The 13,385-nt window shown below is 23.7% G+C and overlaps 1 protein-coding gene across 1 annotated transcript; it reads right to left on the minus strand.

The window, feature by feature from the left end:
• Nucleotides 1–1,157: 1,157 nt before the first annotated feature.
• On the minus strand, nucleotides 1,158–12,347 carry LOC145829106 (cyclin-dependent kinase 9-like). Its single transcript, XM_082936838.1, has 11 exons — nucleotides 12,283–12,347; nucleotides 11,634–11,715; nucleotides 9,876–9,982; nucleotides 9,172–9,271; nucleotides 7,881–8,011; nucleotides 5,622–5,710; nucleotides 5,171–5,256; nucleotides 4,374–4,507; nucleotides 2,937–3,030; nucleotides 2,534–2,659; nucleotides 1,158–1,274 (listed from the first exon to the last, which is right to left on the minus strand). Exons 1-11 carry the CDS (start codon nucleotides 12,345–12,347, stop codon nucleotides 1,158–1,160), a joined length of 1,131 nt encoding a protein of 376 aa, XP_082792964.1.
• Between the last annotated feature and the right edge of the window lie 1,038 nt (nucleotides 12,348–13,385).

The raw sequence follows: 13,385 nt of genomic DNA on the forward strand, positions 1-13,385 counted from the left end.
AAATGAGTTTAAATAACATTTAATGATAATATGGGAAAAATTTCAACATTTTCGATAATAGCAAAAAGTAGCTGAAGAAATAGTAAGTTTTTAAGTATTATGAATTTAAAACAAATTAAAGAAGCTAGTAACTTATTTCTTAGTTAGTTTTTAGATGATGCTTATTTACAAGCGAAAAACTATTAGTTGAAAAAATATTATTTTCCTGTACTATTAAAAACTCACTATGTTTCACAATAGAATGAATCTAAATTAATACTTATATCAAGTAGTTATTAAAACTAAATTTTTTAAATTTGTTTTGCATAATCATTTGCCTTGAAGCTCAAATGGAAAAAAAAAATACAGATAAAATTAAGCAAATTAAAAAAACTAAAAATAAACAAAGTTTCACAATTGTTTATTAATAAAATAATAGGAAATAATGTTATAAGAAAATAAGATCGATTCATCCTAAGAAAACAATAAGGTTTGCAAATATTATATAAGTTACACAAAGGACTTCAAACTTTTCACCTTACAAATTCACATATTTTTATGTATGTTTATAAATGTTAAAAAAACAGCACTTTATCAAACCTAACTTAATGCATAGTCATAAGAGCAGTTGTAAATAAATTTCTAATTAATCTTTACTCAACTTAAGTACTAATAACTTAATTTTCATTACAAAAGACTTCAATATAATTTTATTCAATAATCTTAGTATTTAATTACTGTATATACTATATAAATCAAAATAATTTGCCTAAAAAGTACCGCACAATATTTTTTTTTAATTTATAACATGTAAGGGACTATAAATAAAATCTAATAATTATCTTTTTCTAAATATATTTTTCAATGAAAAAATTCTTTTAAGACTTGCTATCACTTAAAGTACACTAAAGTCAGTTTAAGCCCCAACATCGTATATAGAAAAAAATCAGAATATTAACAAAATAAAATGTGAATCTAGCACATTCACAAGATAAAAGATACTTAGTATTTGTACGATGAATAATACGATAGATACTTTTTTAAAAACTAATACTAGTCAAACAGAAGGAAAATGCTACCGAAAACGTAAAGAAAACAACTTTAAAAAATAACTGCACACAAATTTATACTTCTAGACAATCACAAGTTAAACATTCAGGAACTATTTCATCATATTTCTACCAAGTTCTCTCTTCATACTGCTTTGAAGAATATTCTTTTTTCTGTTTATAATTATTTATCTGGTGATAATTGTAAGGATGGTGTCTGTTGTTGTGTTGATGTTGTTTTGCCGCCTGTGAATAATTTACAATAAAAGTATATAGAAATAATAAAAGTATAATAATTGATATCCTAATTATTTTCAAGTAATACTTGAAACATTTTATTGTTGTACTGATTATTTATATTGTTGCGCGGAGTGGAAAATTGTATAACAACCAAATAATCAATAAAGATTATTAACAAACAGTGTGAGTCAAAAGTTATTTTGTTTCGGGCATTTTTCTATGGTTTATAAAGGAGATTCCCGTGTTACAGCGTGAAAAAGTAAATATAACGCGTATTTGAAAAAGGTAAAAATGAACATAAATATTTGGCACGCGTTAGTCATAAGTTTATTTTAGTTTTTTTCAGATTATTTTTAAAACTTTATTTTGATTGACAGGTTAAAATATAACGAAAAACTAAGTCATAACAGCTGCTTGTGAACACATACGATTAAAATACTAATCTAATATAAATATATTAAAATTTTTTATTACTATTATTATAGGTCAGATAAAAAACGAATGAACTTTAACTTTATAACAAAAAAATAGTCAATTAAATTATTTTTAGGTAATTTCTTTTGTTATATTTTTTAATATAAAATTTTGACTAAAGAATTTTAGGGTTTTACACCATTTTTCCAGGTTTAAAAACAATGTTTTAAACTTTGGAAGAAAATAAACAAGTGCTATTACTGTTAAAAGAACTAAAACTCAGTGTGTACAACTAAATTCATATATACGTTTTTATTTACCAACTTTCTCCTGCATTTTTTGGTGATTTTGGTCCGTTAATTGCCTGTCGCTAAAAGAAACAAAACATAAAACATCATTAAACAGTTAATTTTTTTTCTGGTGATTTTGTGACAGAGATTTGAATTTATTAATAAATATCTTAATTAATTTAATTATTATTAATACAAACAACAAAATACCGCTTCTTCGTAGAATTTTTTTTCAAGTTTCTCAAGCTCCTGCAAGTAGAAACAAGTCAATATTAAACTACTGAATGTTTTCGATTATTTTGTGGAAGATATTTGAAGTTGAAACAAAACAATCAATATTAAACTACTGAGTGTTTTCGATTATTTTGTGGCAGATATTTGAAGTTGAAACAAACTATTTATTACAATAAAACATTTAATCAGATATTGTTTTGGTAATTTCACTGGAGATTCTCAAGTTTTTAATGAAACTTTTTTTTTATTACTATCAAACAAATACATTTGCTTCTGATGATTTTGTTGCTGTTATAAGATATAAAACATATTAAAACATTTAATTACCTTTTGTAAACGCTTGGTAAACTCGAAGTTGTTCTCCTTCAAATTTTCCAAACATTTCAGCGAATCAGAAGGTAGAGGGTCTTTCCAGAAAAAATCGTGGTTCAAAGCCTCGTCGGCGTCAATCCTCTGTTGAGTTTTGTATAAGTTGTTTATTTTATTAATTTTGTATATGTTACAGTATTCACTGAAATATTTTAAATGCAAGAAACATGTTTTTGTAAAAATCAGTAATAAAACAAGTTCACTTAATTAATATGCCAAGCAATAAAGGTACCCACCAAACATAAGACAATAATTTATGTGAATTTTGATTAACAATCTTAAGCAAGAGCTTAATTTTTCATATTAATATATTCTAATTAAAACTACTAGTAATTTTTTTATACATATAAAGTTTGTTAACCTTTTTAGGATTTAAACACAACAATTTGTCGATCAAATCAAATCCGTCCCTATCTCTTATTTTATACATCAGTCTATCTTTCAATACCCTTTTCCTGTTTAAAGTAAACAAATGTTATTAAAAAATAAAGAAAACTATGTGTGAGAAAAACTGATTACGTCACACAAGTAAAGAAATTACCAGGTTTATTTTCTACAAATAAGTGTAGTTAGATAAAAACATATGAGTTGGTATTTATAAGATATTTTGTTTTATTTAAAAGTTGGAACATAGCTTTGTGTACTTAATAAGCAAATTAGAGCAAAGTATTTTTGTTGAAAATAGACCCTGAAGAAGGTTTCATGCACAAATCACTTAAACACATTCTAATTATTGCCTGTTTTGTTTAGTATATAAAGGTGCAAATATCTATTGAAAGCAAAAAAAATACTAGCAAAAACTTATTTTGTAACATTTATTAAGACCTTTTTAGTCGTCTTTTCTTGTTTAAGCTAAGTAAAAATACATGCATCTATCTGCTCACAGCTCTTGTTAAAAGTAAACAACATTTATGGTTTTTTTTTTCATTGAGACTCATCATTTTAATTAATCAAATTTCTCAACAACAAAACTTCTCAACAAAATTTACCTACTAATAGTTGTTAAAATGTTGTAATAAAATAAACAATTAATTTTATAATTTAAAAGCGTATGAATATATATAGAACTATTTGTAACAATAAAAAAGTTTGATAAACTTTCTCAAAATAATTTTCTCAGTTTCTCAAAACAACATTGTTTATTCGAGGGAGTTAATTTTTTTCAATGAATACGTTAAAAAAAAAGTTTTCTTTGCTTTTGATATAAATAAAAGTAAACAATATTTTGAAAGTTATGAGCATTCGACACATTAATTTGTAAGTAATTGGTAAGCTAAAGTTGAGCTTTAAACAATTATATTTAAGTACTAATGCTCTCTACTTAAGTTCAAAGATACTTATTAGTATTTTATAATCATTTGTATTTAACTGTAGTTTTAGTTTAGTGTGATGCAGTTAAAATGTATTTTTGTATTTTTTAGTTCATTTTTTATTTAGATAAGTTTTGTTTCGCTTGTTGTATTAATCTTCTATAACTTATTATTCCCTATAACCCTTAAGAACCTCTATATTGAGATAAAGTATTATATGACCTGTTATGTTGTTTTTTATTATCTACAATTTTATCTTAATGATGTTGCAATCTTTCAACTCCATACAATAAAAAAAATTAAAACAACCTACTTTTCTATTTCTAAAAATATAGTCTGGAGGTTGATGTAGCTCTTCAGAAAAAAGAATACGTTTTTATCATTAAAAAAGATAACCTGTTATTTAGTTTTTTATCATTCACAATATAATGTTGATAATATTGTGATTTTTCAACACCAAATAAATCTACTTATTTTTTATATATAACCTGTTATGTTGTTTTTTATCATTCACAATATAATGTTGGTAATGTTGTAATTTGTCAACTCCAGGCCAAACATCTGGGGTAATTGATCCGCACAACTTTGTTATCAAATCAAGTTGGTTCTTTTCCACATTTCCCTGAGGAAATAATAATTATATTTAGTAGTAATTAAAATAGTAATAGATATATAAACAAATAACTGTTATAGATTTAGTATTTAGTATAACCTTAAATTAGTAATTTAGGTTACTATTAATTAAAAATTTTGTCAAATTGGCAGGGTTTCCACTGTATTAAGATATTTTATCCAGAATATATGAAGTTTTTCCGTGTTTTAAAAAGTATACGTTTCGATAGTTTTAGTTTAAGTTAAGTTTAAGGTAAAATCTTTGTAAAGTACTAAAACGACATTAAAAAGATACCATAAAGCCTCTTTAGATGTGTTTTTTAATAAAAAGACTTGGGATGACAAAAATTATTTATCTATATGACAGAATTTTTGTGTCAAATCGAAATTTCACTGCTTAACATGTAAAAGTTGTTAAAAATTCCAGGTTTTTAAGTGAATTTTGTTCACAATTCAAGTTCTTTTTAACCTCTTAAGTTCCAGGTTTTTCCAGGATTCCAGGTTTTTTTGCAACCCTGATATTATTTTCAACGTAACTAGAAAAAACTATACAAACACTTTTAATTTTTAACAATGTTATTAAAATTAAAATAATAATAAACTAACCAAACCTGCATTAAGGCAAAAAAAAAACACTAATTACTTTTTACCTATTAGTTGACTAAATACAAACCTGCATTAATGGCACTCTGGTCCACAATTCACTCATGATACATCCAGCACCCCAAAGATCAATTGGTGGCCCGTAGTTTCTTTCGCCTTTTAATAATTAAGGTAAATAAAAAAAAAACAGTGTAATAATAAAAACAGTAATTTTTGTTACGTCTAAACTATTTATGGTCATTGCTAAATTATAATTACAATTAATAAAATTTCTAGACAAAAAACAAGTATTTTTTTTAACCTTTAAACAGTAATTAAGATGTAACAAAAATACTAAAGAGTTTTAAAAAAAGTATATAATTACTCACCAAGTAAGAGTTAAGGTATATAAGACAGAAACACAAACAAGATAACTTTCTTAAATAAAAGCAATTACCTAACCTATTCAACCATCAGATATAAAATATAAATGCAAAACAACATCTGTCTACATATTCTAAATAATTGATAAAAATTCTCACCAAGTAATAATTCAGGGGGTCTGTACCACAAAGTTACCACTCTGTTTGTGTATTTGTTCGATTCTCCTTCCTTGCGAACTGTGAATGCTCTGAAATAAATATTATATATACGCATTTCAAATATGCTTGTTTACTTTACTTATTTTGTTCCTTTTTTTAATTGTGTATTATGCTGTTATAAGTTATATTAATATTTATAAATACAATACATAAATGTTTAAATGGTAATGTTAGCTCTTTTAAACTACAATATTTGAAAATTATATTTTAAAACATTACGTCATTTCAGAAAAAAAATATTTATTAATCATAATCAGTTTGTATGTTTAATTTGCAAATTCTGCTAAATAGTCGTATATACAACACTTACTTAATATTAACAACTTAAGTTTTGCTGGTTATATGTGTCGGTTTTAGTGAAAAATAATTGTTCTAGTTGTTTTATGTGCATTACATAGGTGTTAGTAAATTTATATTATTATTTTTTATATCAGAAGAAATGAACTAGTAACAGTTTTATATATTATAGGGACTGAGATTGGAGTAACACTATTAAACAAATTAAATTTAAATATCTTGGTTAATAGCTGAAGGACAAAATTGAATTAAACTGATTATAAAACGTTTTTTAAGTCTAAATAACTAGTTAAAGGTGAATCCATAACTGTATTTATTTTTATCTCTGTTCATATTAAATATTTAATTCACTTAAAAATTTTAACAGAAGGCCATAGCTATGGAAAATATAATTTTTGTTTTGTCAATTTGTACTGGTTTTTCTTAATTAAAACTACTACAAAAAGTTTTTAAGTCATCTGCTCGAAATTTATTAATTTTTTGAATATTTTACTTACTTTTACAAACAATATAAATCTAAAATAAAACAACCTGATAAACTTTCTTTTTTTACAGAAATTTTTAACTCATTACTTATTAATCATTATAACTGTTATAAAACAAAAAAAAAACAAATATATATTTTTTGTATTTATTGACAATGTTGTTACTTGCTTTCTCGATGTTAGAAGTTTTTTAAATATTTTCGTGTTTTCTTTTTCACAGATTTGTAAAGTTTTCACAAAAAGTTAAAGAAATAGCCAAAAAGCACTTTATTTAATTCAATTGATTTAAACATGTCTGATTGTAATAAATATACATAGAATTTTTAATTAATTGTTTTTTAACTTTTTTATTGGTTTCCATTTTTTTTATATAGTTTTAAATATTTAAAAAATGATAAAAAAAATTCAATTATTGGATTAAGGGTTTAAAATAAATTATAATTAGATTTTTTAAAGTTATTATTACAGCTTTTAATATAAAACGATTAGCTGTTAACAATTTTCAGGTATAAAATAACAATAAACATTTAGCAAGTTGTTTTTAAGTAAAATAACTAGTCTAAGTCAGATTTGTTTATTTAAAAGAATTTTAAATGTAACAAGAACAAAATTCGAAAAAATAACAGTTTAAAAAACTTCAACACTTACAATATTACAATAATAACAGAAAAACCTAACAGAAATCAACCACAGATTTAGGAAACACATCAGAAATTTCCTGAGCTTTGCAAAAAACTTAAAACAAGGCTGAGATGTGACTTAAAATTCAGACTAGCCTGAATTAGCCAGTCTTTAAGGCTAATTGATTAATCATATAACAATTTTTGAAAAGAAATAGTTTTTAATAATGGTATCAAGATTTAGAACAATTGTTTTTGGGGTTTAACTAGACGGCTGATTCAAAAATTAAAAACTATTCTGACGCTAACAACTTAAGTTTATTTTAAGTTTTATATCATAATTATTTTCATAGCTATACCCTCCTAAAAGAGTAAACTTGATCAACTCTAAAGTTAGGCTGATAAGTATAAATATTAACCTAGCCAACCAAAAATACAATTTGAAAATCAATTTAAATTTATTTTCGTAGCTATAACCTTCTAAAAATATGTGTAAAGGTATTAATAGTTTAAAATTAAACAAGCTACTCTGCAATATGTTATATTGCAAAATCGACTAATAATAATCTAGCTAATCCAAAATTAGCAAGTTTTATTGAGCCATGTTTTGTAAAAATCATCTTACTTGTAAATGAACAACTAATTATAACCTAGCAAGGCCGAAATCATTATATTGTAATGACCAATAATTTTTTTTTACTTTTTCCTAACCTAGCTTAAAAAAATCAGCGAGATTCAGTATTCCGTCTTTTGTAATGACCAATAACTCATTTTTATATTGATAATTTTTTTCTAACCTAGCTAATCCGAAATCAGCAAGTTTGAGTGTTCCATCTTTTGTAATGAGAACGTTGGCTGCTTTCATATCTCGATGTATCACTTTATTGCGATGCATGTAAAATAATCCTTCAAATAGTTGGTACATTATCTGTTTAAATAACAAAAACTATATGTTTATATCATTCTTTTACCTATAGTTGTTATAATGCAAGTAAAAAATTCCTTCTAGTAATTAGTACATTATTTGTTTATGTAAATTAATTAAGAAGTTCATCTGTATTTAACATTATTCAAATTATTTATCAACAAGCATTTAGAATAGAATAATCCTTCTAATAGTTTGTACATTACTTGTTTATGTGTAAAATAAAGAAACTTATATCAGTTACTGTACATGTATCTATTAACATTAGAATAATATTATTTTATGTTATTAATCTAACATTTTAGAATAATTAGAATAAGAACTTTGTTACATTATATATTTTACATATACAAATATATGATAGTAAATATTTTAATTTATTATTATAATAATATTCTAGAGCTCCTTATTAAACTAAATAGTTACAACTAAAGTTTTGTAGTACCAGTAATTAGTGTGTCTACACAAAATATTTAACTAAAATTGATGTGAATTCCTAAATTATTAGCAAACTTGAAATAATTTTAAAAATAAAGTTTTAAACCACTTTATTTTTACTTATTTCTGTTGCTTTAAAACTAATTTTATAAATCCAAGCTTATCACTGTCATTTTACAGGCTACTAGGTTTATATCAGTTAAAATTATTTATACAATTTATAATGAATAATTTAGAACACCAAATAATGCATGCTTTTTCACATGGAGTGCAAAAGGATTTATGATTTTCTTCCAATTTTATAAAAAACCAATTTTTGGTCCATTTTTCTTATAAAGTTATCTTAAGTTAAAAAAGTAGTCTTAAATAGTATAGCAGCATAGAAAAGATACTTTAAAGCTACTTAAAAGGTATTTTTTAATAAAAGAAACTTTTAAGTGAAACAAAAATTTTAATTTTTTGATAAATTCTTTGAACTTTGTGGAAATTTCGTTACTTAACATGTAAAAATAGTTTAAAAATCTAGGGTTTCCTCGTATTTTATTGACTTTTGTTTAAAAATCCTTTTATTTTCAGCTGTTTTCAATGTTTTAAGGTTCTTAGTTTTTTTAGGTATTTTTGCCTAAATTGTCGAATTTCATGATTTTCTGCAACTCTACATACATTATTTATAATTTAAAAAAATTTTTTTATTTTACCAAGTGAAAACTTGTAAATATACTAACATTTTTAATTTCTCCGAGTGAAAACGTTACATTTTTATTGCAGAGAAGACCTGCCAAATCGTGTTGGCAAAATTCCAACACCAAATAAACGCTTCCAAATCTGAAGGAAAAACAAATTGTTGATACTAAAAATACAACAGTATAAGTAGTTTGTCACTAAAATTGTATTTTATCATTATTCATTAAATGAATATCTTAAAGCTTCTTTAAATGTGTTTTTATTAAAAGGAATTTTGATTCTAATTTTTTTTTTATCTTTACGATAGATAATATGTGTCAAGTTAAAATTTAACTACTTAAAATTTAAAAGTTGCTTATAATTCCAAATTTTTCCAGGTTTTAGTGAATTTTGTTCGAATTTCCAGGTTGTTAGTTTAAAATTTTTTAATTTTATGTTTTTCTAGGTTTTTTAGCAAAAACTATCAATTCCAGGCTTTTCTAAGATTCCATGTTTTTTTTTTTGCACTCTTTAATATTTTTTGTGGTTTGTACTACACACTACTATATTAACAATACACCAATTTTCATTAAATTGTTACTTTTTAGATTTATACAAAATATTTTATTAACAAATTTCGCAGAATACAAAATTTTTTATATAAGTGACATAGGTTAGCTGTCTAATTTGCACAAGCGTACAAAATTGCACAAAATTTACAAATGTTAACAATTTATTGATAGTCAACAAAATTACATAAACATACTTGTTTAGGGTTGTAGTTTTAGATCTGACAACTTCAATCAAATCCACCACATTTTTATGATGGAGAGCTTGCAAGATTTTTATCTCCCTCAGAGCAGTAATTGGAAACTGTTGTGAAAAAAATCATTAAACTATGTTTTCCCTATAGATTTATATAAAAAATATAAAAAGTTGCCTATTCTTAGAGAAAGATAGACAATTGCATGACTTTGATCTTTCTCAGAGCAGTAATTAAAAACTGATAAACAAAAAAAATAGTATACAAAATTGTATATTCTGATGTTTGAAACTTTAAGGTTTGCTTTTTAAAACAAAGAAATACATTCTTGCAAGATTTTGATAGCTCTCAGCGGAATAATGAGACTGTCATTTTGATAAAATACAAATAAAGTACTAATCTTAGTTGTGTGAATACTAGTTTAAGTCATCACAACACTCAATTACTTTTCATAATTAATATTTAAAAACTATAAAAAACTAATTTAAAAAAAAATTATGTAAATCATATTTAGTAACAAAAATTATAAAATTTAAAAGTCTTATGCTTCGTTAAAATTATTAAATAAATCTAGACAGGGTTGCTAAGTGTTTTGTAGAAATTTCTTTAACGTTTTCTAAGCTTTTTCCAGGTTTTTAAAAGTACTTGTTTCTATCTCTGTTTTTAATTTAATGTTACATTTAACGTAAAATGCTCTGTTAAATAGTATAACAATTTTTTAATGACACTGTAAAGCTAATTTAAATGTGTTGTTAACAAAAAAAAATGTGATAATGACAAAAAATATCTACATGATAGATTTTTCGTGTTAAATTAAAGTTTTACTGATAAAAATGTAAAAACTATTTATTATTTCAGGCCATTCCAGCCTTTATTATATTTTGTTTAAAATTCCAGGTTTGTCTGTGACTTTTCTTTAAAGTTTTAGCTTTTTTAGTGATTTGGTTCAATATTCCTTTTTATTTCCGATTTTTTTAAATTCCAGTTGTTTTTAGCCTAAATTGTCAAACTTGTTTTTCAGGATTCTAATTCCTGTTATAGTTAAACTAATACCTTTCAACGCGGTTATAAAAACTGATGATTTGATAAGTTTATAAAATAATGCTTACATACTTTACATAGCATTTTAACAAAAAAAAATTGACTAAAGTAAAATAGTTTTGACTCACTAATAGCTTTTGCAGCTTCATATGATTTTTTCATATAATAAAATTAACACCTTTATTTTAATACAGGTTTATTTTATGAGTGAGTTGAATAATCTAAAGCTACAACACTATCTGCTAAATTATTTTACTGTTTTGTTACTTATAAAAGTAATTTAATATTAAACTCAAAATAAATAGTTTTCGAATTTTTTATTAGTACAATAACATTACAAACAAATAAAAAATACTTTAATTATTACGACAATACTAACCCTTACCACTTGTAAAAATAAATTTTACCCTAGGTTTAAAGAAAATTTAATTAGTTTGAAACTAAAAATATTCCTTACCATAACAATTTGTTTTTTAATCTGTACTACTTTTTTTTAATTAAATTCTAACTAAACAAACTATTTTCAATAATTATACCATCCCTTTTTTATCAACAATATTTTTTTTTAACGCAACCAGTTGTTAAAAAACTAAAATTAATAATATAAAAATATTATAATAATACCAACTACAATATAAGAACTGTAAACATAGAATAACATATAATGAAAAAACTAAATATAATACTATTAAATATAGTAAATGTATTTTTAACACAAACCCCTTCTTTTTCATTTTCCAAGACAACTTTTTTCAACGCTACAACATTTCTAGTTGCTTTGTCCCTTGCTTTGAACACTACTCTGTTTATTTAAAATAACAAACGTAATTTCTGTTAAGTATATTGTTATTATTTGTTAATATATACTTTCTTTGCCTTAAACTTTTCTAATTCTATATATATATGTATAGGGTTGCCAAAGGTTTTTACAGTAAAATATTCTAGATTTATTTAAGAACAATTTTTCAGTTTACAGTATATAATTATATTTAAGGTAAAAAAAGTTGTTGAAAAGAAACTGCAAAGCTACTTTAAACGTGTTGAAAAAAATTGATATTTTTCTTTCATAATAGAATTTTGTACATAAAGAAGTTTCTACACTATACATTTTAAAATTATCTAAAGTTTCTTGTTTTTCCAGGCTTTTTTAAAATTTCTTAAGTTCAAGTTTCTTATGAAAGTTTTTAAGTTGGTTTTAATAATTTTGTAAATATACATACTCTGCTCTCATTGAAATGATCATTAAATACCGAAAAGAAATATGATGTTACTTTAAAACTGCAAATAAGAAAATCAATTGCAATTTCTAGTATGATATACAACCAGTGTAAAGAAACGCCCGAAATTTGAAAAATAAACTTTAACTAACCCAAAAGTGCCTTGTCCGATCTTCTCAATTTTTTCATAAGAGTCCGCTGGTCTACATCTAAGCATTTTGTTTGTTTACTTTACAATGATAGCTGTAGATAATTATCAAAATATTAAGTTTGTAAGTTTTTATTAATTTTGTTTGCTTAATGAAGTGATATTTATTTGTTTAATGAGGTCTGTATGTAAGTATGATAATATTAGATATTGGAACTTAGAAGTGTGTAAACTAATTAGGTACATAGCTATTCAATATGATTACTAAATTCAAAGCAGACATTTTATGAAGCCTGGCAATTTTTTTGTATTAAAACAAAATATAATTAATATAATAATAATATATGCCTATAAGCTCCTAAAAGGCCTAAAAGCTCCAGGGGTACATTACAATTTATAAATATAACTATGGTCATTAATTAAAAGTTTAGATGCTGTAGGACAAATTAAAAAACATTATAATGTACTTATGATATATGGTTATGTTCATCATAGATAACATATTATTACTAGAAAACTTCAATGCATTAATAAAAAAATATCTGATGATAGTTTATATAAAAAAATAATTAAATAAATATACTATTATTCAAATAAATTGGCATTACATTACTATAAATAATAATAATACATAACATACATTTGTTAGTATTCAAGTATGAAATCAGACATTTATATTTATAAGATATATACCTCAATACACTATAAGCTATAGATATTGGTTAATAACATATAATGGTTATTGTATGTTAGACAACCATACTAATAAGCACAAAAAATCACCTTTAATTAATACAGTTATTAAATACATGATTACCAAATATTTTTTGCAAACTTTCCCCAGGTTTTCAAAATTTCCTTCAGGTTTTTAAACGTAAACTTTTGGGTCATTTTTTTAATTTAAAGTTAAGTTCAAGGTAAAAACCTGTGTTAAATAGTTTAGGAAAAAATTGAAAAGATACTGTTAAGCTTCTTCAAATTTGTTTTTAAACAAAAAAATATTTGTTGATGACAAAAAAATTTATCCTTAGGATAGATTATTGAGTTATATCAAAATTATACTACTTAACATGTTTAAATTGTTAAAATTTCCAGGTTGTTCAAGAT

Source organism: Thalia democratica, chromosome 2, assembly GCF_965202585.1.
Source record: "Thalia democratica chromosome 2, ktThaDemo2.hap1.1, whole genome shotgun sequence".
NCBI lineage: Eukaryota > Metazoa > Chordata > Thaliacea > Salpida > Salpidae > Thalia > Thalia democratica.

What these genes read in the sequence shown, in the direction of transcription:
- LOC145829106 (XM_082936838.1), bottom strand. Translation starts at nt 12,347, where the DNA reads ATGCTTAGATGTAGACCAGCGGACTCTTATGAAAAAATTGAGAAGATC. An exon ending in TGGAAAATGAAAAAGAAGGG is followed by an intron (nt 9,983 to 11,633) that starts GTTTGTGTTAAA and finishes TTTTCACAACAG; the next exon opens with TTTCCAATTACTGCTCTGAG. An exon ending in TTACCAAGCGTTTACAAAAG is followed by an intron (nt 1,275 to 2,533) that starts GTAATTAAATGT and finishes AATTATTCACAG; the next exon opens with GCGGCAAAACAACATCAACA.